Below are 23,346 nucleotides of genomic sequence, written 5' to 3' on the forward strand. Positions count from 1 at the left end.
ACACATCGAGTGGCTGCCACCCGCACGACCAACCAGGGCCGGGGACAAACTGCAGCTGAGGTACGTGCCCTTAGCGGGAACTGAACCCGGGTCTCTCTGGACCACAGGCCGACGCTCTAACCGCTGAGCCAAACTGGCCAGGGCTTATGTATATTTTTTATTTCTGCCTTGAACTTTTGTTTCTTCCTTTAATCCACAGAATCAGTCTGGAGTACAAGTAAGATATAATTAAAACTAAAAAGTAAAGAGAAAGTTTGTTAGGACTATTATATGCTACTTTTTAAAAAGTTACTTATTGAAGAGTTTAATATAGTTACATGGTACAAATTAAAAAGGTACAGAAAAGGCACCTGTCTCCCAGTCACTCACTTCCCCTTTCTGGAAGCAGTTACTGTTGCTAGTGTTTTGTGGCTCTTTCAGAGATAGTCTATGTAGAAGTAATTTTTTTATATAAAAATTATGCTTATTTTTTCAGCAGCTAATAACATGTACATGATAATAAATTCAAAAGTATACACAGTAAAAATTTTCTTTGCCTACCAACAACTCTCAGTTCCCGTTTTCTTCTCCAGGATGTATCTGTGTTACACACACACACACACACACACACACACACACACATTCTGTCAATAGCATTATTACTGTACTAATATACTATTAGTGTATTAGTGTACTATTGATGGCTTTCATAATACCATCCTAAATGCTGTAGGTTTATTAGGATAGTGTGTTCACATATGCCTTATACATAGAAAATCACTGTAAAGTTTGGAAATTATTCAGACAAATTCCCTTACCATTGTACTACATTTCCTTCAAACCTGTCTTCTTTTTTGGGTATTATAATCTTGGTATAAATAAGTAGAAAAATATGAGACAAAAATATACATGCAATTGAGCTGAGAACACTTTGTTTCTAGGATTTGGGAAATAAAGAAAAGTGATTATAGAGCATCCATCTCCTTTGATCTTTGGGCATTGGGTTAAGTTGGTTTGGAGCGAAATCCTTCCTTGAAAACCAGCTCCTCTACTTAGGTGCAAGGTAACCTCCAGCGCCCTAGATGTCGCTGTGGCTCCATGATGAGAGCCGGTTTGAGTCCCTCTGGTTATAGAGTTGGGGGCGGAGTAGCCGAGAGTGGCCGGGAAATGATGGCTGATGAGGAGGAAGACGTGAAACAGATCTTGCAGAAATTGCAGGTGGGGCTATAGGTTAAAACCTGTATGTGCTGTCGTTATCGGGAAGAAGCAAGGAGCCCAGTGTGTGCAGTGCCTGCGAATTCCTTGGCACCGACGGGACGCTGGTGTGTCGCTGTGGTTACTGTAACAACTTCCGACGGTGCAGCCGCCGCCGGCCGGGGAGCCTCCGGGGCCGGAGAGGGGCGCAGCCCCCGGCTGGGGGCCCCCTGCTGCTACCCGGACTTAATTTCATTCCTGTATGGAAGAAGATGTATTGCTCTTAACTTTATTCCTGCACATTCTTATGAAGTATTTTTCCCTCGATGCACCCATAACAAATAGCATACACATGTTTACGGCGGATCTCCAGGAGTTGTTTTGATTCCCCACAAAGGCCGTTTCTTTCACACCTCTCTGCTATGAAATTGGCAGTAATCACACCAATGGCTTGCACGGCATGTATGCTGGTTACTCCCCTTAGGACTTACCAGTTTGCCGTATTTTTGCACAGTGCAAGATCCCAGTTTGGGATCTGATGGCAGAAGGGACCAGGTTCCACTCAGTTCACAGTTGATTGCAGTTTTGACTAGGACTAGTCTTTTGTACTTGGTAGGTAGGAGCTAACTCCTTGGCTTGGCTCTTTATGTTTCTTTCAATGACCCAAGATTTTTTATTAAATCCCAGAAAAGCAGTTCTTTGTGTTCTAAGCCTGGGATTTAAACATTAGACTTGTGACAAGCTTGTAACTTGCTTAAAGGCTTCTAATGTAAAAGTTTAAGTATTGCTGAGATTTTGTTGTTTTTTGAGCAGATTAAAATAACACTTTAGAGTGAGTTGTCACTTCCAGTAGACTTAGATTAACTTCATTTTATTTCCTAGTGTGACTGGCTGAACTGTAGAAATATTGTTAGTGTGTTGTATATATGTTTGTGTATATATAGTTATATGTACACACATATGTGTATATAAATATATATGTATCTTATATACATATGTATTTTTAATATATGTCATGTGTGTGTATATGTGTGTGTGTGTATGTATGTATATGTATACTAAATAGTGGTTATCCCTGAGGTTGTTGAGGTGATGAGGAATTTTTTACTTTGTATTTGTGACACGTACCTATTTGAGTTTAACAACATCTATCTATCTATCTATCTATCTATCTATTTACCTATCTATTTTGCCATGAGAAAAAAGTTATTAAAAATACTCCAGCAAACTAACAACACCAAACAATGTCTTGCATGTTTGCTTTAACAACTAAAAGCAAACAAATAGTAAAACCCTCTCTGAAACTCCTAATTTGCAGCCATGCTGATTGTATGGGAAAAGGAAATGAATTGTAATTTTTGCTGAGAATGGTCTTTTCCTGGGCTCACTGTGGTACATGTACTAAACATCTATCAGGGGTAGGGAACATCCGGCCCGCAGACTGTATTAGGCCAGAGAAATCAATACCAGGTAACATTATATGCCTCACCAAATTAGCCTGACCAAATATAGCAGGCTAGTATTTAAATTGATAATTTTGTATGGCCCACGAATGATGTGTTATATATCCAAATGGCCCTTGGCAGAAAAAAGTTCCCCACCTCTGATAGATAGAGGATGCTTGGAGTGATTGGGGAAGGTGCAGGAATGAATGGGGGAATGAAATAGAGGAGAGGAAAAGGATAGTGATGTTGCTATCCATGGGGATGGTGGCAAGCTTTGATGTCCTTCTTATAGACATCTTAGGGTACAAGGAATGGATAAAAGCATATTTCTGCAAGTGTGTTTGTGTTTTACAGACCATTTTTTATTACAGTAATCTATAGAGTGCTTGTTAAAATGCAGAATTTTGAGTTTGCTACAGTTACTAAAATCAGAATCTCTGCAGGTTGGGTCCTGGAAATAATATGCACAATAAAATTTGAAAAGCATTGCTGCAGAGGGTGCTAGGCCATTCTCTTCGTTCTGGGTAGGAATTTAAATTAATTATAGAGACGGGGATCATTCATTAATTCATTCAATTAGTATATTTAATGAAAGCCTGTCGTGTCCTAAGCCTTGTTGTAGTGCTCAGGTATAGCTCTAAACTAAACAGATGTATCTCTCCCATTATAGAGTTTACATTTCCAGTGGTGGTGACAGATAATAGACAGTTAATGAATAGGCCACATAATTTCAAATGCTAAGTACTATGAAGAAAAATAAGAGCATGATTTGACAGTGGACAGAGGAGGAAGGGGTCAGCTAGTTTGGGTAGTCAGGGAAAGCCTCTTTGAGTAGTTGATGTATGAACTGAGTTCTAAATGGTGATGACAAATGAGCCCTGCAAAGATCTGAGGAAAGAGTGGCCAGGCAGAGGGAAGAGCATGTGTAAAGACCCCAAAGTGGGATTGAGCTTGATGGATTGGAGAAACTGAATAAAAGTCAGTATGGCTTGAGTTTTGTAGAAGGGAGAGTGGTAAGAAGTGAAGTTTATAGCAAGGTGAGTAGTGGGAGCTCAGCTCATACAATCTAGTAATTGGAGGAGACTTAGATTTTGTTCTGTCTACAGTGGGAAACTATCTGAAGGTTTGTGATATGATAAACATTTTTGTAAGCCTATTCTCACTGCAGTGAGGATATTAGGAGAGAGGAGAGGCAAGTGACCAGGTAAGAAGTTGTTGCCGTGGTTCAGGCAAATAATGATGCTGATTTAGTCCAGGATGGTCATAGTAGAATGGAAACAGGTAGATGGATTTAGGATGTGCTGTGGAGGTAGTTAAGACTTGGTGGAACAGTATTATATATTTCTGTTGCTATTCAGTTTTAGGAAATAATGGATAATGGAAAACCTTTGACTGGTATAGCAGAAAGACTCAGAGATAGAAGTATTTAATAGAGAACATTTTCTTGGAAAGAATGCAAGAGAGCCAGAAGGTGACTTGACCAAAACAAAACAATGAAAACCAGAAGTATTTCACAAAACAAAACCCTGCAAAAATACCAAGGTTATCAAGCTTAAATTGGTCTGTTTGTCACTGGAAAACAACCACTCTCACTCACATGTTTACCAAGTTCACAGAGGTCAGATACCAGCATTGGAAATAAGAGGGATGAGAATGTTATTATGAGAAATCCAGTTTTAAGGGTACATTCCTTTTGTTTGTACATTAACTTTTGTTTTCTCTCAAGTTGCAAAGTGTTTGACTGTGGTGTGTGAAGTGCTTAGTCATGGTACAGAGACTGGCCTGGGACATTGTGAGAGGGAGCCTGGGACACTGGCTGTTTTCCTTTATGATCTGTGGCATTTTTTTTTTTTTTTAATTCTCACCCAGGGACATTTTCCCATTATTTGTTCAGGTAGAGTGGGAGGGAGAAAGAGAGAAAGAGAGAGAAACATCGATGTGAAAGGGACACATCGAGTGGCTGCCACCCGCACGACCAACCAGGGCCGGGGACAAACTGCAACTGAGGTACGTGCCCTTAGCAGTAACCGAACCTGGGTCTCTTGGGACCGCAGGCCGATGCTCTAACTGCTGAGCCAAACCGGCCAGGGCTGATCTGTGGCATTTTGATAGACCTATCTATTTGCCTCTTGTGTTATTCCTAGGTGAGACAGAGAATCAGTATTTCTAGGCAAAGAGTTGGTATGGCTAGCCAGTCTTAAATTTTCTTGTCTGGTGTTCTCTCCACTTAACAGTACCATCCTTATGCTTCCTAGGAACTGGTGGATCAACTCTATTCATTTCGAGAGTGCTATTTCGAGACACATAGTGTTGAGGATGCTGGGAGGAAGCAGCAGGATGTGCGGGAGGAGATGGAGAAGACCCTGCAGCAGATGAAGGAAGTTGTGGGTATGAGTTCCAAAAGAGCATGCGAGCCTATGGCCATCACTGAAATGCAGTTGTCTCCCTCTCTGTGTATACTGTTTGGTGTCCTATCTGTGGCTGCTGCAGTATGATACAACAGAACAGTTCTTCCAGGGGCCCCTTTGCAGGATGGCAAGCTTCAGTCCTCTAAATTAATTTTCCTAAAGTTTGATTATAGCAAATGCCATGAAATAAAAGAACATACTTGTGGCTTGAACTGTTACAGTGATCTTTTTAACTGACCTTTCTGTCTCTCATTTCTGTTACTTCTTAATCAACTTAGTTAATGAGTATGGTCATTATCATTCTAAATCATTACTTTAAGCACTTAATCTTATCCTTTTGTCTGCCTTTTGCTCAAGTGTCTTCAAAGATTGCTATTATCTAGTAGTTGAAGTTTAAATCCTTTAACCTGGTATGTAAGTGTCCATTTTCTGACTCTTGTTTTTCTACCCTTATCTTTGACTGCATACCTACAGAGGAAGTCTTTTTTCTTATCCTCACCCCAGGACATTTTTGCATGTATCTTCAGAGATAGCGGAGGGAGAGAGGGAGGAAGAGAGAGAGAAACATCCATGTGAGAGAGAGACATCGAGTGGTTGCCACCCACTTGACCCCAACCAGGGCTGGGGACAGACGGCAACCGAGGTACGTGCCCTTAACAGGAACCAAACCTGGGACTTTCTGGTCCGCAGGCCAACGCTCTAACCACTGAGCCAAACCGGCCAGGGCCAGAGGAAGTTTTTATTTCATTCTGGTTTGATCATGCATTCTCCCAGAAACATGCCACTTGCTTCCTGCCTCTTTTTTTGTTTACATCATTTTCCTACCTGGAGAGTCTTGTCTTTTTTTCCTTCTCACTTTTTATTATTATTTTTTAAAATATTTTTTCTTTATTGATTTTACAGAGAGAGGAAGGGAGAAGGAGAGAGAGATAGAAACATCAATGAGAGAGAACATTGATTGGCCACCTCCTGCATGCCCCGCACTGGGAATCAGGCCCACAACCTGGGCATGTGCCCTGGCGACCTCTTGGTGCATGGGTTGATGCTCAACCACTGAGCCACAACGGCCGGGCACCCTTCTCACTTTTTAAAGCCCATTCGTTGGCCATATGCTTCTTTTCATTGTTGTTTTAATTTTCCACGTAGTGTACATGCTCTATCCTCTCCACTAGATTGTAAGCTCCTCAAAGGTAGGAATAATACTTTCTTTATTACCCCATTATATAACATAGTTCTCTGCCTATGACAGGCTTTCAATAGTAGTTTGTTCATAAAGATTTCCCTCAAATATTTTATTTGTAGACCTGACATGGGGTTATTCCTTGAGAGCAAGTGTTCTGGTCTTACCTGTGAGACTGCCTGGGTTTTTCCACTTTCCTGTATCTTTTTCCCTTTCTCCTAGGCTCTGCCCAGGGCAAGGCACAGGTTCTGATGCTAACTGGGAAAGCACTGAATGTGACTCCTGACTATAGCCCTAAGGCTGAGGAGCTTTTGTCAAAGGCTGTGAAGCTGGAGCCCAACCTGGTGGAAGCCTGGAACCAGTTGGGGGAGGTTTACTGGAAGAAAGGGGATGTTGCAGCTGCCCACACCTGCTTCTCAGGAGCCCTCATCCATGTGAGCTGACCACTATCCCCTCAGAATACACAGACGGGAAGGATGGGGTTTCTTTGATTCTGTGTATTTCCCTAGGATGTGAACACCAGAGTAGAACTGTATTGGAACTAGGAGAAAAGCATCAGAAGGGAGGAAGAGTAGGGGGAACAGACCTGGACGAGGAAAACAGGGATAGGGGACTGAAAGATGAAGAAGATGATGGGGTCAGGTTCAGGGGTAGATGAAAAGTTAGCAACCAAGTTGATCCTTGTAGATGTGGGTCTAAGATACACGTGGCAGTAAGAATTACTAAGATGACAAATCAGATTTAGAAGTTATGGGGATAGAATAGATCTGGAAAGGGAAATAGAATCAGGAAGGTTGAGCATATGTCTTCTCCATTTGCAGTGCAAGAACAAAGTCTCCCTTCAAAACCTGTCAATGGTGCTTCGCCAGCTGCGGACTGACTCTGAAGATGAGCATTCTCGCCATGTCATGGACAGTGTCCGACAGGCTAAATTGGCCGTGCAGATGGATGTCCATGATGGCCGCTCCTGGTGTGAGTGCTCTCAGATTTCTCCAGCCAGTTTCTAGAGCAGTGGTTCTCAACCATGGCTGCACACCAGAGTCATGTCTGCCTCTAACTGGGAAGCCAGGGCATTTTTGTTTTGAAGGAGCCCGAAAGGTATTTTGTTGAACTACTATTCTAGGAACTCTTGGATCTTTACATTCAAGAGAAGGAGCTTACGTTTCCACATTAGCAAGGCAGGGCTTTTGTGGAGTCTGTTCAACTTTCTCCTTTGGTTCCAGGTTTGCCTCTTTATCCCAGTGGAATGTGGGGTATACTAAATATAGTGTCATCACTAGTTTGTGTCAGGCCTTCTTCTTTTTTTTAAATCCTTACCTGAGGACATGCTTAGAGAGAGAATGGAGAGAGAGAGAGAGAAACAATGTGAGAGAGAAACATCCATCGGTTGCCTGCCTTTTGTACGTTCCCCGACTGGGGATCAAGCCCAAAACCCAGGTGTATGCCCTGACCGGGAATTGAACCAGCAACTCTGGGGTGCACAGGATGATGCTCAACCAACTGAGCCATGCTGGCCGGGCTGTCAGGCCTTCTAATAACTTCTCAGGGTGACCCAGACAGGTCATGTCTTGAACTCAGGCTCTGAGATGCTCCACCGCTGCTTCAGTTTCAGTCCCTTAGGTGGGACAGGATGGCTAGAGTGGGGTGGAGTTGGGTATCTCCCTTCTTCAGGTCGATTTTGTTCTGGGTGACTAGTTTCTCCTGAGGGCAGGCCTGTTCACTGTTGTTAAGAACAGAAATGCTCTGGCATATTTCAGGATGTTCCTTTTTTTACTCCTTCTGCTAGAAGCACGAGGGATTTTTTTCTCAGGTATTTGCTGTGGGAATTTGGTTGTGCTCCTGGAGGATCTCACAATATTGTGGGGTCCCCCTTATGACTGGGACCCCTGCAGTTTTTAACTTCCAGACTTGTGCACGCTGAGCTTCCAGTACTGCATCAGTGACAGTTCAGGTTTTCCTACCCTAGCGTTGTTTCCTGCACCAGCTCGTGAGTTTCTGTTCTGATAAGCCCTAACTCCCTGTAGTCACCTGTCTTTCCATTTTGGGGGGCAGTGCTTTGCCCGATGTTGTCCCTTCTGTAATGCATCCTGGAAGAGCTGTGATTTTTTACATCTTTTCAGTTTTTACTCACTATGATTGAGTGGCCACTTCCAAGTTCCTTACGTGCATAATGTAAACCCTGTGTTTCTTTTGCAGATATTCTGGGGAATGCATACCTTTCTCTTTATTTCAATACTGGCCAGAACCCTAAGATCTCCCAGCAAGCCCTCGGTGCCTATGCCCAAGCAGTAAGTATGGTCACCCTGGCCAGATGAATAGAGGTAGCAATAGAAACGAGTGTCGTTCAGTCTTCCTTGTGGCTTTTTAGCTAGCAGGGTGCGCAGTGTTTGCTGGCATCCAATGTGTGTGGTTTTACCTCTCTGTCTACAGAGGTGACATTTCGTCTTATCACTTGAGTATTAGCAACCACTTGCAGTATGTGGTCTCTGTGCTAGACATTTTCTTGAACTGTCTAGATTGTTTATAGGCATGTATCCAAATCACAGAGCCCATACCAACATATTCATCTTTTTAAATGAGGAAAAAAGTATATATTAAAATAATGCCTATTGATATTAGTGTGCATATTTTAAGAAAAATGAAAACTAATACTTAAGTATAAATTAAGTGTTATCCCCAGATTAACCATTACATTCTATGGCTCTGTATTTCCCACAGGCTAAAATAGAAAACGGCATGTAACCCATTCTGCATCACTTCCGGGGAATCATTTCCCTGGAGCTCAAGCTTTGCTTAGGCTTTCACACCATGTTTGTATCAGTGGCCACCTGCACTGGGGTTCCTTCAGGCCTTGAATGCCTGGTAGTTGCTCATTATTAAAAGGTTCACATTGGCCTTCTGAGCACTGTTATTTAGGCCTTATATTCACCTTTCTTCATTTGCTTTCTTGCTTTTCTTGACACAGAATTGCTTTTTAACTCGCTTTTGTATAGCAGAATAAAGAGTAAAACTACTGTATATTTATATTTGCAGGTTAGGGACTTTCCTTTTTTCAGTCAGGGAACTTTTAGGCAGAGGAATTATATTTTACTCTAGTTTCTTAATTTGGTTAATGTTTAGATTTTAAAGAATAATATGCTGTATGTACTTCCTTTAAAACTTTATATTTGGCGTCTGCTAAATAGTTGCTTTTAACTCTTCATTTCTCCACCGAAACTTGCATTTTAAAACCTATTTGGATCAAGCATTTAAACAATTTTAATTCACATTGTTTGTGCTTTGCAATGTGCCAGGCAATGAATAGAGTTTAATAAATAAATAAATAAAATGAACCCTGACCAGGAGGCTCAGTTGGTTGGAGCATTGTCTCGTACACCAAAAATTTGTGGGTTTGATTCCCAGTCAGGGCACATGCCTAGGTTGCAGCTGTGTACGGGAGGCAACAGCTGGATGTTCTCTTTCACATCCACGTTTCTCTCTCTCTCTTCCTCTCTCTAAAATCAACAAACAGATCCTTGGGTAAGGATTAAAAATAAAAATAATAATAATAATAAAATAAAATGAACTTAGTCATAAACATCAGCAGCAGTTTCTTCAGAGCACATTTGTCTGCACTGTTGTGTGGTTTAAGAGTCTCATGCTCTACCGACTGAGCTAGCCGGGCACTGCACTGTTGTGTGGTTTAAACTGGCCATCTGTTCAAGTCAGAGAATCAGAATTTGTCTTTCACTGTACTTTAAGGGGGCTTGGATTTATAAACATGATTCTGTGTACATCTGGAGCTGGGCTCACGGGCAAAGGAAAAGCATTAAATTCACATAATTTCTTTCCTAGGCTTCCCTCATTTATACCATCATCTCACTATTAAATTTTTTTATCACCATATTTCACATATTTTTTCTCTGTTTATACTATTGTGTGGATAAATTATAGTCACATTTTAATGTTTCATGCATATGCAAAACCCTTAGTGTCCTTGCAGTTTCAGGGACTACGTAATGTACCACACAAACAATGACTATATCAGTGTGGGTATAGGTAACATTTTGACAAGGAAGAAACTTGAATTTTTTAGGAGAGGAGGTTTAGGACACGTTGGGCATGGCCATCCTTAAGACTGAGACAGGAGCCCTGGCCGGTTTGGCTCAGCGGTTAGAGCGTCGACCTGTGGTCCAGAGAGACCTGGGTTCGGTTTCCGCTAAGGGCACGTACCTTGGTTGCAGTTTGTCCCCGGCCCTGGTTGGTCATGCCGGTGGCAGCCACTTGATGTGTCCCTTTCATGTCGATGTTTCTCTCTCTCTCTCTCTCCCTCCCACTCTGTCTGAACAAAAAATGGAAAAGTGTCCTCGGGTGAGGGTGAAGAAAAAAAAAAGACTGAGACAGGATTCACTGATGATCTTTCTATCCCACTAGGAGAAGGTTGACAGGACAGCTTCCAGCAATCCTGATCTCCATCTGAACAGGGCAACGGTAAGACCCGTGGGGTGTGGTCATCTGAAAGTCAAGTACATTTAGGTCTTAGCCTGTGAGGGTAACTGAGTATTTATAGGGACAAGGTTGGGTACAGACTGCAAGAGAAAAGTAAAATTATTATAGGAAGAGCTAGCTCAGTTTAACTCAGTATCTGGTGGAGCCACTGGAGGGAAAGGAGAAGGGGTTGAGGGTGTGGGAGGGTACAGAGGGGATGGGGGCACTGTTTAGAAGACTTTTCTGAAATGCTCATTATAAATATAAAAATAGTATGACCCAATATATACAACCTAACTATCTTAGAGTTTGGAAGTTAGGTTTTTTGAAATGACTCCATCTTTGGAGTTGTGATCACCGTGGTCAGGAAAAAGAATGTTAAGGTGTTACCACCTGTTCAAGATGTTTGTTGTAGGACAGGAAAACAACCGGGTAGGAAAACAATTTATTTCTCTAGATTTCTAATCCACTGTACCATTAACCCCCCTGTCCCCTGGCATAGTTTGTGTTAAATATACTTACATGTGGGAGGTTTTTTGTTACTTATACAGTTACATAAATATGAAGAGAATTATGGAGAGGCCTTGGAGGGCTTCTCTCGGGCTGCAGCACTGGACCCTGCCTGGCCAGAGCCCCGACAACGAGAGCAACAACTCCTGGAATTCCTGAATAGATTAACCAGCCTCCTAGAGAGCAAGGTAAAGGTGTCTAAAGGCTGAATCCTACTTTTTTGTTCTGTTGTATGTCAATAAAATAAGAACAGAATAGGCTTTGGTAGTGATGAATCTTATAGAAGTGAGTAGGTGGGAGGGAAGGATTAGACTCTCAAGAAAAGCGACTAGTTCTTAGCTTCTTATCTATTTCCCTTTCCTTTGCAGGGAAAGGTGAAGGCCAAAAAGTTGCAGAGCATGCTGGGAAGCTTGCGCCCAGCCCATCTAGGCCCTTGTGGTGATGGGCGCTATCAGTCAGCCTCTGGGCAGAAGGTGACCCTGGAGCTCAAGCCGCTGAGTGTACTACAGCCTGGTGTGAACAGTGGTGCTGTGGTCCTGGGAAAGGTGGTGTTCAGCCTCACCACAGAGGAGAAAGTCCCCTTGTGAGCTTCTCTTGCCTATCCTTTGAACGAATGCTCTCATTTACTGGCCTTTCTCTGGCAGTTGAGACAATTAGTGGTCACAGATTAGTGAATTCTGCTTCTCTTTTGTGACTGTCCCATGAGCAGGTATTGTCTAGGTGATGTCTCACAATCTCTGTAGATTCTGTACTCCTATTTTTTCCCTGTTTTAACAAATATTTATTGAACATCTGCTATATGTATTGTAGGGAGTTAAAAAAAAGAGAGAGAGAAATATGAAGGACTCAAGGAAGGGTGCTTATAGTCGAATAACAGAGGAAATTAGTTAAGAATTTCATTTAGGAAATGTTTAACTATTGAAAAATTAGGGTTTTATCAGTGCTGCCACTCCTTGGTCCTTTACTCACTTCCAAGAAGTTCTCTTATGTTCCTTCCCAGTCCTCCCCTGTTCTTGTCCCCTCCACTGAGGACTCGTTTTCCTGTTTTCTCCCAGCTATTTTTCATTCCTTTAAGATACAGTCTCTTCAAGAAAACCTTTCCTGCTTTTTGATTTAGGCATTTCTACTCTGGGTTTTATGCCCAACCTCTGACTTTACTGAATTCAGCACAAGGAAAAAGTTATTCCAGCACCTATCACAGTTGTGCTGTAAGTGATGGTTTAACTGTCTGACACCTGCTAGACTATTAGCTCATTCATGTCTGGATTGGTGTCTTACTACTAAGCACAGTGCTTGACACATACTGTTCAGTAAAAGTTTGTGGAATTAAATTGACAGTGTGGTTAGAGAATTTGATGAAGGTTGTGATAGTTAAATTGATAGCTCAGGAATAATGTTTCAGCTGCAACATTTTGAGCTAGTTCATTATTAATAATTGTTGAATGGTCTCAGTGTGCCTGTGTCCTGATTCTCAGCAAAGTGACGGATGAGTCATATGCCTAGTCTCTAAAGATATTATATAGCTAAGATAAATGAGGACTCAGATGTCCATAGTGGATCATGGTACCTGTCATAGGTTTTCTAAATAAGTTATTAAGAAAGTACTTGCTTATTTTACTGGTATTTTAAAACCACTGTTTCTTTCTTTCTTGCCCACTTTTCTTTGTGTTTTTTTCCTCCTTTCTTAACGCACTTTAACCTGGCAGTACGTTTGGCCTGGTGGATTCAGATGGACCGTGCTATGCAGTGATGGTGTACAACATGGTGCAGAGTTGGGGAGTGCTCATCGGAGACTCTGTAGCCATCCCTGAGCCCAGCCTTCGTCATCACCAAGTCCAGCACAAGGGAAAGGTGAGTGATGGCTGGGTTTCTTTCTCAATGTATGGGCTCTGAAAGTGGGACCAAGTTTATCTCTTTTAAAAAATATATAGAGGAATGCAGTTATGTGTGCGTGTGGGATACACACACACACACACACACACACTCATATACCTATATATGTAATTTTAATTAAAAGGGAAACTGCTGATAAACAGAAGGAATGAAAAAAAATGGACTGAACAGATGAAAAACACTGTATGATATCACTTATATTTGGAATCTAAAAAAGGCAGACTTGTAGAACACAGAGAATGGTGGTTACTGTGGGGGACTGTAGTTTTAGAGCACAAACTTGCAACTAGTAGGTAAATGAGTCCTGGAAATCCAGTGCACAGCTCAGTGATTATAGAAAAAAATAGTGTTGTAAACTTCAAAGTTGCTAAGAGACTAGATCTTCACTGTTCCTACCACAAAATAGAAGAGATAATTCTTGATGTGATAGAGGTGATAGCTAACACCAGGGCAGTAATCATATTACAATATATGAATTATCAGATCAACGTGTTGTACACCTTACACTTACACAATGTTATAAGTCATTTATCTCAATGAAATAAAATTTTAAAAAATGGACTAAAATATTGTTACTGAGATGTTATTACTGTTAACTGATATGTATACCTCCAGTCTTTTTCCTTTTCATAAATATATACACACATGTTTATATATGTAGGTTTAATCATGAATAGAATATTATATGCAAATGTTTGTGTGTATTTCCTGTGTTTTTATATTTTCTTTTTTTTTTTTTTTTTTTTTTTTATCCTCACTCGAGGACATTTTTCCATTCTTGTTCAGGTAGAGTGGGAGGGAGAGAGAGGAACAGAGAGAGAGAGAGAGAAACATCGATGTGAAGGGACACATCGAGTGGCTGCCACCCGCACGACTGACCAGAGCCGGGGACAAACTGCAACCAAGGTACATGCCCTTAGCGGGAACCGAACTCGGGTCTCTCCGGACCGCAGGCTGGCGCTCTAACCGCTGAGCCAAACCGGCCAGGGCTGTTTTTATATTTTCTACAACATTGGCCTGAATTGACACATAGAGGTGGTAAAGATGATGATGATGATGATGGTTAAAATTTACTGAACACTTAACTGACTGCTAGACACTGTACTAACTTTTACTTCCTGAGGCTCATATAATCCTCATAAAAACTTTGAGAGTAGGTATTTAACCACTTTTTACCACTTAGATCAGGGATGGGCAACCCATAGCCCACTGACCATATCTGGCTCACTGCCTGTTTTTGTATGGCCTAGGAGTCAAGAATAACTTTTATATTTTTAAATCAAAAGAAGAAGAAGAATTTTTGATATGTGAAACTTACAGGAAATTCGAATGGCAGTGTTCATAAGTAAATTTTTCTAAACAAGGTCACACTCATTTGTTTCCTGTGGCTGCTTTTATGCTGGTGTCAAGTTGACTAGTTCTGTGATTTAGAGCGTGTGGCCCAGAAAGCCTGGAATACTTATTATTTGGCCCTTCACAGAAAATATTTGCTGACCCCAGATCTAGATTATTTCCAACTTTTTTACTGTTACAAAAGCACTGTAGTAAGTATTTTTATATCTTCCCATATCCACGATTATTTCCTGAAATGAATTTCTAAGGTAGAATCCTGCCTCTGAAGAGTATGTAGAATTCTAAGATTCTTGATATGTATTGGCAAATAATTTTGTGGAGGGTTGTACCAGTCATTGCCAAAAGTGGATGCGAATAATCGTTTCCCTGCAGTTCACAACTTTGTGTAGAAACCTTTGAAAAATTATTTGCTGATTTTACATGAAAAATACAGCATCACTATTGTTTGGATTTGGTTTCTTGATCATTGGTGAGGTTGAACATTTTATCATGTTTATTGACTATTTCTTTTTATTTAAAATTTTTTTATTGATTGATTTTAGAGAGAGAGAAGAAGGGAGAGAGAAACATTGATTTGTTGTTCCACTTATTTATGCATTCATAGGTTGATTCTTGTATGTGCCTTGACTGGGGATCGATTCTCCAACCTTGGTATATCAGGATGATGCTCTAACCAACTGAGCTATCCTATTTATATCCATTTTCTTTGGTCACTTGCCCATGTTACTGTTAGGATATTTAAATAAATTGATTTGTGAGAACTCTTTAAATAACCTCTTTAGTTTGAGTTAAACTCTCAGTGGGACAATACTTTTTAGATGAAGATTTAAAAAAATTGTTTTACAACTTTAAGTACATATGAACTGAGGAGATGAGCTGATATCTTTTATGTTATTAGGAGAATATCTAAACCACACATTCTGTTTCTTCCTCCTGATATAAAGGAAGAAGTAACTTTAATTTATGTCTGGCCAGTTAATTTAGGACCTTACAAATACTTGGACTGAGAGTTTTGCAGAATTTCCACCTGCCTGGCTGCTGTGCGTATCTAGTTATAGTTGTCAGCAAACACTGTGGGAGGGGCAGATTCTGTGAGAGCTGGTGGCACCCTTATGTTAGGCAGTGCCAGGAACCTGTCTTGTTTGAATCAGAGAATTGTCTCACTCTTTATTTTATTTTATTTTATATTTGCTACAGATGTTTCTCCTTTTCCCCCTGTTGACAGACACCCTCCTCCACTTCCCTCCCTGCCCTGTCCCCAGCTTTGTTGTCCATGTCCATTGTTCATGCATACATGCATATAAGTTCTGTGGTTTATCTCTCACCCCCCTAACCCCCTGTTCTGGGGATTGTCAGTCTGTACCCTACTTCCACGTCTCTGGGACTTCCCTGTTCTTCAGACTGTTAATGTTCATTATATTCCACAGATAAGTGAGATCATATGATACTTGTCTTTCTCTGCTTGGCTTGTTTCATGTAGGATAATACTTTCCAGGTCCCTCTATGTTGGATAAGAGATCTTTCTTTCTTACAGCTTCATAGTACTCCATTGTGTATATGTACCATAGCCTTTTTATCCATTTATCTACTGATGGACATTTGGGCTGTTTCCAGATCTTAGCTATTGTAAATGGTGCTGCTACGAACATGGGGGTACATATATTCTTTCTGATTGGTGTTTCAGGTCTCTTAGGGTATATTCCTAGAAGTGGGATCACTTGGTCAAATGGAAGTTCAATTTTTAATTTTTTGAGGAAACCCCATACTGTCTTCCATAGTGGCTGCACCAGTCCGCATTCCCACCAGCAGTGTACCAGAGTCCCCTTTTCTCCGCACCCTCACCAACACTTGTTTGATGATTTGTTGATGGTGGCCATTCTGACAGGTGTGAGGTGATACCTCATTGTTGTTTTAATTTGCATCTCTGTGATGATTAGTGATGTTGAGCATTTCTTCATATGTCTCTTGGCCATTTGTATGTCCTGTTTAGAGAGGTGTCTGTTTAGCTCCTCTGCTCATTTTTTAATTGGGTTCTTTGTCTTCCTTTTGTTGAGTTGTATGAGTACTCTATATATTTCAGAAATTAACTCTCTTCTGATGTATCATTGGCAATTATGCTCTTCCATACAGTGGGTTCCCATTCCATTTAGGTGGTTGTTTCTTTTGCTGTACAGAAGCTTTTGAGTTTGATGTAGTCCCATGTGTTCATTTTCCACTTTGTTTTGTTGCGTTAGGTGATGTATCAGTGAAAATTCTGCTGCATATGATGTCTGAAATTTTGTTGTCTACATTTTCTTCTAGGATTTTTATGGATTCACGAGTCACATTTAAGTCTTTTATCTGTTTTGAGTTTATTCTTGTGTATAGTGTAAGTTGATGGTCTAGTTTCATTTTGTTGCATGTAGCTGTTCAATTTTTCCAACACCATTTATTAAGGAGACTGTCTTTACTCCATTGTATGCTGTTGCCACCTTTGTTGAATACTAATTGAGCATAGTGCCTTGGGTCCATTTCTGGGTTCTCTGTTCTATTTCATTGATCTATGTGCCTATTCTTGTGCCAGTACCTGGCTGTTTTGACTACAGTAGCTTTGTAGTATAACTTGATATTTGATATTGTGATCCCACCTACTTTGTCCTTTTTTTTCAAGATTGCTGTGGCTATTCAGGGTCATTGTTGGTTCCATATGAACTTTTGAAGTATTTGCTCTAGTTCTGTAAAGTATGTCATTGGTATTTTGATGGGGATTGCATTGTATCTATAGATTGCTTTGGGGATTATGGACACTTTAATGATGTTAATTCTTCCAATCCATGAATAAGGTATGTGCTTCCACTTTCTGATATCTTCCTCTATTTCTTTTTTCAATGTCTTGTAGTTTTCTGCAAATAGGTCCTTTACTTCTTTGGTTAAATTTATTCCTAGATATCTTAATTTTTTTGCTGTGATGGTAAATGGGATTGTTTTTTTAGTTTCTCTTTCTGTGAGCTTATCATTGGTGTATACGAATGCCGTCGATTTCTTGTCATTAATTTTGTATCCGGCTACTTTGCCAAATACATTTATTAAATCTAGCAGATTTTTGATGAAGTCTTTAGGGTTTTCTATGTATAATATTATGTCATCTGCAAATAATGACTGTTTCAGTTTCTCCTTTCCAATGTGGATTCCTTTTATTTTTTCTTCATGTCTGATTGCTGTGGCTAAGACTTCCAGTTCTATGTTAAATAAGAGTGGTGGAAGTGGGCATCCTTGTCTTGTTCCTGTTCTTAAGGGAAATGCTTTTCGTTTTTGTGCATTGAGTATGATGTTGGCTGTAGGTGTTTTATATATGGCCTTTATTATGTCAAGATATGATCCCTCTATTCCCACATTGCTGAGTGTTTTTATCAGAAACGAGTGCTGGGTTTTGTCGAATACTTTTTCAGCGTCTATTGGTATGATCATATGGTTTTTATCATTTATTTTGTTTATGTGGTGTATCACATTTATTGATTTGCGAATATTGTACCAGCCTTGCATCCCTGGGATGAATCCCACTTGATCATGGTGAATAATTTTTTTGATGTATTACTGGATCCGATATGCTAGTATTTTGTTCAAGATTTTGGCATTTATGTTTATTAGGGATATTGGCCTGTAGTGTTTTTTCTTTGTAGTGTCTTTTTCTGGTTTTGGAATTAGAATTATGTTGGCCTCATAAAACGAGTTTGGATTTTTCTTCTTGAATTTTTTGAAATAGTTTGAGGAGAATGGGTATTAGTTCTTCTTTGAATGCTTGGTAAAACTCTCCCATGAAGCCATCGGGCCTGGGCTTTTGTTTGCTGGGAGAGTCTTGATTACATCTTCAATTTTCTTTGTTATTATTGGTCTGTTCAAGTTTTTTATCTCTTCCCGGTTCAGTTTTTGGAGACTATGTGTCTAGAAATCTGTCCATTTTTCTTAGATTGTCAAATTTGTTGCCGTATAATTGTTCATAATATTTGTTAACAATCCTTTGTATTTCTGTGGTGTCAATTATTATTTCTCCTCTTTCATTTCTGATTTTGTGTATTTGGGTTCTCTCTCTTTGAGTCTAGCTAAGGGTCCATCAATCTCGTTTATCTTTTCGAAAAACCCGCTCTTTGTTTTATTGATCCTTTGAATTGTTTTTTGGTCTCCATGTAATTTATTTCTGCTCTTATCTTTACTATTTCCATCCTTCTACTTGCTCTGGGGCTTTCTTTTTGTTTGCTTTCTAATTCTTTAAGTTGTGAGGTTAGGTAGTCAATTAGAAATTTTTGTTTCTTGAGGTAGGCCTGTAGTGCTATGAACTTCCCTCTGAGAACTGCTTTCGCTGAATCCCATAGATTTTGTGTTGTTGTGTGTTCATTTTCATTGGTTTCTGGGAAGTTTCTAATTTCTTCCTTGATCTCCATGGTAACCCATTCATTATTCAATGACATGCTATTTAGCTTCCATGTTTTCAAATGTCTTTGATGTTCTTGTTGCAATTGATTTCTAGTTTCATGCCTTTGTGATCTGAGAAGATGCTTGATATGATTTCAGTCTTGAACTTGTATAGACTTAATTTGTGCCCTAGCATGTGGTCTATCTTTGAGAATGTCTTATGTGCACTTGAGAAGAATGTGAATTCTGCAGTTTTTGGGTATAATTCTCTGTAGACATCTTTTAAATCCATTTGATCTAGTGCTTTATTTAGAGTCTGTGTTTCTTTGTTAATTTTTTGTCTAGATGATCTATCCAGTGATGACAGTGGGGTGTTGAAGTCCCTTGCTATGATTATATTGCTGTCAGTTTCTCCTTTGAAGTCCTCCAGAAGATTTTTAATATATTTTGGTGCTCTTGTATTGGGTGCATATATGTTTATCAAGATTATATCTTCTTGTTGGATAAATGCTTTTAATATTATGTGGTGGCCTTCTTTGTCGCTAGTTATGGCCTTTATTTTGAAATCTACTTTATCATATATGAGTACTGCTACCCCAGCTCTTTTTTCCTTTTTGTTTGCTTGGATGATTTTTTTCCATCCCTTTACTTTCAACCTATGTGAGTCTTTTGTTGTGAGGTGGGTCTCTTGTGAACAACATATATGTGAGTCATGCTTTCTTATCCAGTCAGCTACTCTGTGTCTTTTTATCATAGCATTCAAACCATTTACATTTAAGGTGATTATTGATATGTACTTATTTATTGCCATTTTTCTTTAGTGTGGTTATATTTTTCTTCCTATTTCTTCTACTAATTACAGCAGTCCTTTTATCATTTCTTACAGTGCTGGTTTGATGCTAATATATTCCCTTAGCCTTTTTTTTTGTCTGGGAAGCTCCTTATTTGACCTTCTATTTTGAATGATAGCCTTGCTGGATAGAGTAGTCTTGAATTCAGATCCTTGTTTTTCATAACCTTGATTACTTTGTGCCGTTCCCTTCTGGCCTGTAGTGTTTCTGTTGAGAAGTCAGATGATAACCTGCTTATCTCTTGCTGCCTTTAGTATTCTGTCTCTGTCTTTAATTTTTTGCATTTAATTATGTGTCTTGGTGTCGGCCTGTTTGGGTTCTTCTTACTTGGGGTTCTCTGTGCTTCTTGAACTTGAATGCGTTCTTCCATCAGTAAATTAGGGAAGTTTTCTGTCATGATTTCTTCAAATATATTCCCTAACCATTGCTCATTTTCTTCTTCTGGGACTCTTATGATGCAAATATTATTACATTTCCAGTTGTCCCACAGTTCTCTTAAGCTATCTTCCTGCTTTTTAATTGTTTTTTTCCTTTTGTTTTTCAGATGGGTTGATTTTTTTCTACCCTGTTTTCTAATGTACTGATCTGGTCCTCAGCTTCCTCTACTCTGCTGGTTAGTCCTTCCAATGTCTTCTTTATTTCTGCTATGTCATTCTTTATTTCCACTTGGTTGGTTTTCAGTGTTTCTATATCTTTACTCATGCTATTGAGCTTCCTCAAGATCATGGCTCTGAACTCTACCTCTGATAATTTGCTTAACTGCATTTTATTCATCTCATCTTTGATAGAGTTCTCTTGTTCTTTCATTTGGGATTTGTTTCTTTGGTTTACTATTTTGGCTATCTCAGTGGGTTTTGGAGCCTGCCAAATTTTCCCTGTTGGTGTTGGTGTTCTACTTACTCTACTGGGTTTAAATGAGCATGGGAGGACCCACGTTAAACACCACTGTCAAGTCTTACTTTCCTGGGTAGATTTGCAAGCCCAGGAAAGGTTCAGTTATCCTCTAGCTTTTTTCCTGGAGGCTATTAGTCTCAGTTACTCAAGGCTTTGGAATGTAGCCCTGGTGTTCTGTGGAAGAGGATTTCAAGCCGGTGGGAGAGATGCTGGTTGTTAATGAGTCTCAATTTGCATTTCTTTGCCTCACCTAGAGGAGCCTAAATCTTTGAGGGAGGGGCTGCTGCTCTTCCCCACAGCTGTGGGAAGGAGCAAGCTGGTTACCGTCCTTTGTGGCTGTGAGTCAGCAAAGACTCTGAGCGCCCTCCAGTCTCGGGTGTCCCCACATAGTTCCAGTCTAGTCTGCCCTCCCTGTGCTGGATCCCCAAGTGAGTGGCTGTAGCCAATCCAGTACTCTGTTGCGGCCTTCTGCGCTGTGGAGCAGCCTTGGTCTTTTATCCCTGAGGGCACTGCTCATAGCTAAGACTGCTGCTGTCTGTGGGCTCCCAGCCCGCCACCCTCTCGTGCCTCCGCAGATCCTACCAGTGTCCCTGGTTATATGGTCCTGACCCACTTCTTTTCTGTTGCTTTTTCCCACGATTTGTCTTTATTTTAGTTGTAATTCCTTTTTGGTCCCAGGAGATCGTCTGTAGCTTCCATTCACTCCGCTGCCATTTTTGCATCCTTGTCTCACTCTTTTAGTGACACCACTGGCACCCTCCCTGCCCCAGATTTTCCTTCTGGAGATTGAAAACTTTGGGAACATTAAACCCTCTTCGTTAGCTCGGCTTTGTTGAATGGGATGAAGGTAAGGGGTGTATGTACTGGAGAGGAGAAAGGAGGAGACAGTCTCAGGTGGTATATCAGCCATGTTTGGGTTTGTTCCATCTTAGGATCTGTAATAAACCTCTGTGTTTTATCTTTTCTAGGACTATTCCTTTTCCAGTGTTCGTGTGGAGACACCCCTCCTGCTCGTGGTGAATGGGAAGCCGCAGGGCTCCAGTAGCCAGGCTGCTGCTACAGTGGCATCACGGCCACAGTGTGAATGAGCTCACTTACCCTGCCTGCTAAAGAGGGAGTAGAGGCACAGAGACCGCTCAAGGGCACTCGTCAGCTGGACCAGCCCCCGTGACTCAGCTGGAATGGGGGGATGTTTTAGATGACGGCCTGTTTTTCCTCTGCCCTGTAAGACGCTGTGTGTCTTTTCTTTCTCTCCTGTTACCATGTTCTAGCTCTTTCTGGGGCCACACATTCCCCTGGTATATCTCTCCTGCCTCTTTCATTGCTCTGCTGTGTTTTAGGCAAAGGGCATGGAATTGGTAGAAGTGCTGGGATCTTGCCATGGGACAGAGTCCCCAAGGTTCCTGTTCTTGCCTCCTTCCTGAGCCTCGTGTGTATATATTATTTCAGTATTTATTGCTAAGGGAGGGGGCTTAAATTTATAATGGCTTGGATTTTGAGCAATTTTTATTTTATTTTTATTTTTAAAATTTAGGTTTATCCCCTTCTTTGGGGCTGGAACAGAATTAAATTTGTTTGGAAAAAAAATAATACTGTGTTGTTTGGCCTGCTTCTTTCTCTCCAGGCTTGGATTCTTGGTTTTTAGGATCACTTCATCCATTAGAGTAATACCCCACCACCCTTTTCCCCTTTATACAGAATAGCTCATTTCTCTTCCAGTTAAAAGAGCTCTGGCAGTAGGCAGCCCAGAGCAGGAGTGGCAGCTCCATGAAGTCGCTGGGAACTAGCTTCCTTCCATTCCCGCCATTCTGTCATCCCAAGCGGTGGTCATCATCGTCATGGTCCAAGATGACTCTTCTAATAGTAGCACTAGACTGAAAGACTAGGTATTCAGTTTTTTTAAGATGCTAGTGATACATTTTATAACAGTTTCTCTTAATATCCTTGTGGAAAATGTGAAAATGTGAGGAAGGATTATAGCCAACTAAATGGTACATTATTGGATACAGATGAACTTGGTAGAAAAACTTCTAGTGACATGGCTCAGGTCTTTGTCCTTGGTCCAGTCCTGTTCAACTCTTTTGTTTTTGGTATGTGCCCCTAGCGGAAACCAAACTCGGGACTCTCTGGTCCGCAGGCCGACGCTCTAACCACTGAGCCAAACCGGCCAGGGCAGTCCTGTTCAACTCTTAAAAAATTTTTTAAAATTTTATTCCTGTTCAACTCTTGATTAGTGACTTGGATATCACTGATGACTCATTCAATTTATAAAGAATGTAAAATGCAGAGGACTTCTCATAATGGATGATAGAATAAGCACTTTGCTACCTAAAGAAGTTGTACAAGGGCTGAATCTAGGATACATTTTTGAAGTCCACTCTTTTGGTCCATAAAGCCAAAAGAGGCATATTTATGAGGCATATCTTTAACATCATGTTTGAAAAAGTACTAGGAGTTTTAGTAGGTAAGATAAAGTCAGTATGAATAATCAGTATACTGTCATTGCGAAAACTCTTTTTAGACTGCACTGTGAATCTAGTAGCCGGAGAGAGTTTTCAGTGAACTGTCTGTCAGACCACAGGTGGAGCCTTGTATTCAGTTCTGGTTGTTGATTTTGAGGACTGCAGTCATGAAGAGTGATGAGGAATTTCAGGGGATGTATCACGTCTTGATAAGTGGTTGAAAACAACCGGTGGGGGTGATGTTTACCACTAGACTCAGTAGAAAGATGAGAACCAATACCTTCCCCTTTACTCAAGTCCTGAGATGATTTGACATACTCT

At 40.5% G+C, this 23,346-nt stretch overlaps 1 protein-coding gene across 1 annotated transcript; it reads left to right on the forward strand.

The window, feature by feature from the left end:
- Positions 1 to 1,101: 1,101 nt before the first annotated feature.
- TTC5 (tetratricopeptide repeat domain 5) lies at positions 1,102 to 22,150 on the forward strand. The gene is made up of 10 exons (XM_036243303.1): positions 1,102 to 1,197; positions 4,874 to 5,006; positions 6,429 to 6,640; positions 7,028 to 7,178; positions 8,403 to 8,494; positions 10,620 to 10,676; positions 11,225 to 11,371; positions 11,552 to 11,766; positions 12,890 to 13,034; positions 21,532 to 22,150. Exons 1-10 carry the CDS (start codon positions 1,147 to 1,149, stop codon positions 21,649 to 21,651), a joined length of 1,323 nt encoding a protein of 440 aa, XP_036099196.1. The 5' UTR covers positions 1,102 to 1,146; the 3' UTR covers positions 21,652 to 22,150.
- The last annotated feature ends 1,196 nt before the right edge of the window (positions 22,151 to 23,346 follow it).

The sequence above is a fragment of the Molossus molossus genome, unplaced genomic scaffold, assembly GCF_014108415.1.
Source record: "Molossus molossus isolate mMolMol1 unplaced genomic scaffold, mMolMol1.p scaffold_m16_p_1, whole genome shotgun sequence".
Taxonomy (NCBI): Eukaryota; Metazoa; Chordata; class Mammalia; order Chiroptera; family Molossidae; genus Molossus; species Molossus molossus.

Excerpts from the sequence above, each read along its gene's own strand:
- TTC5 (XM_036243303.1), top strand. The coding sequence starts at position 1,147 with ATGATGGCTGATGAGGAGGAAGACGTGAAACAGATCTTGCAGAAATTG. Across the intron at positions 7,179-8,402 it reads CCATGATGGCCGCTCCTGGT|ATATTCTGGGGAATGCATAC; the intron begins GTGAGTGCTCTC and ends TTTCTTTTGCAG. Across the intron at positions 8,495-10,619 it reads TCGGTGCCTATGCCCAAGCA|GAGAAGGTTGACAGGACAGC; the intron begins GTAAGTATGGTC and ends CTATCCCACTAG.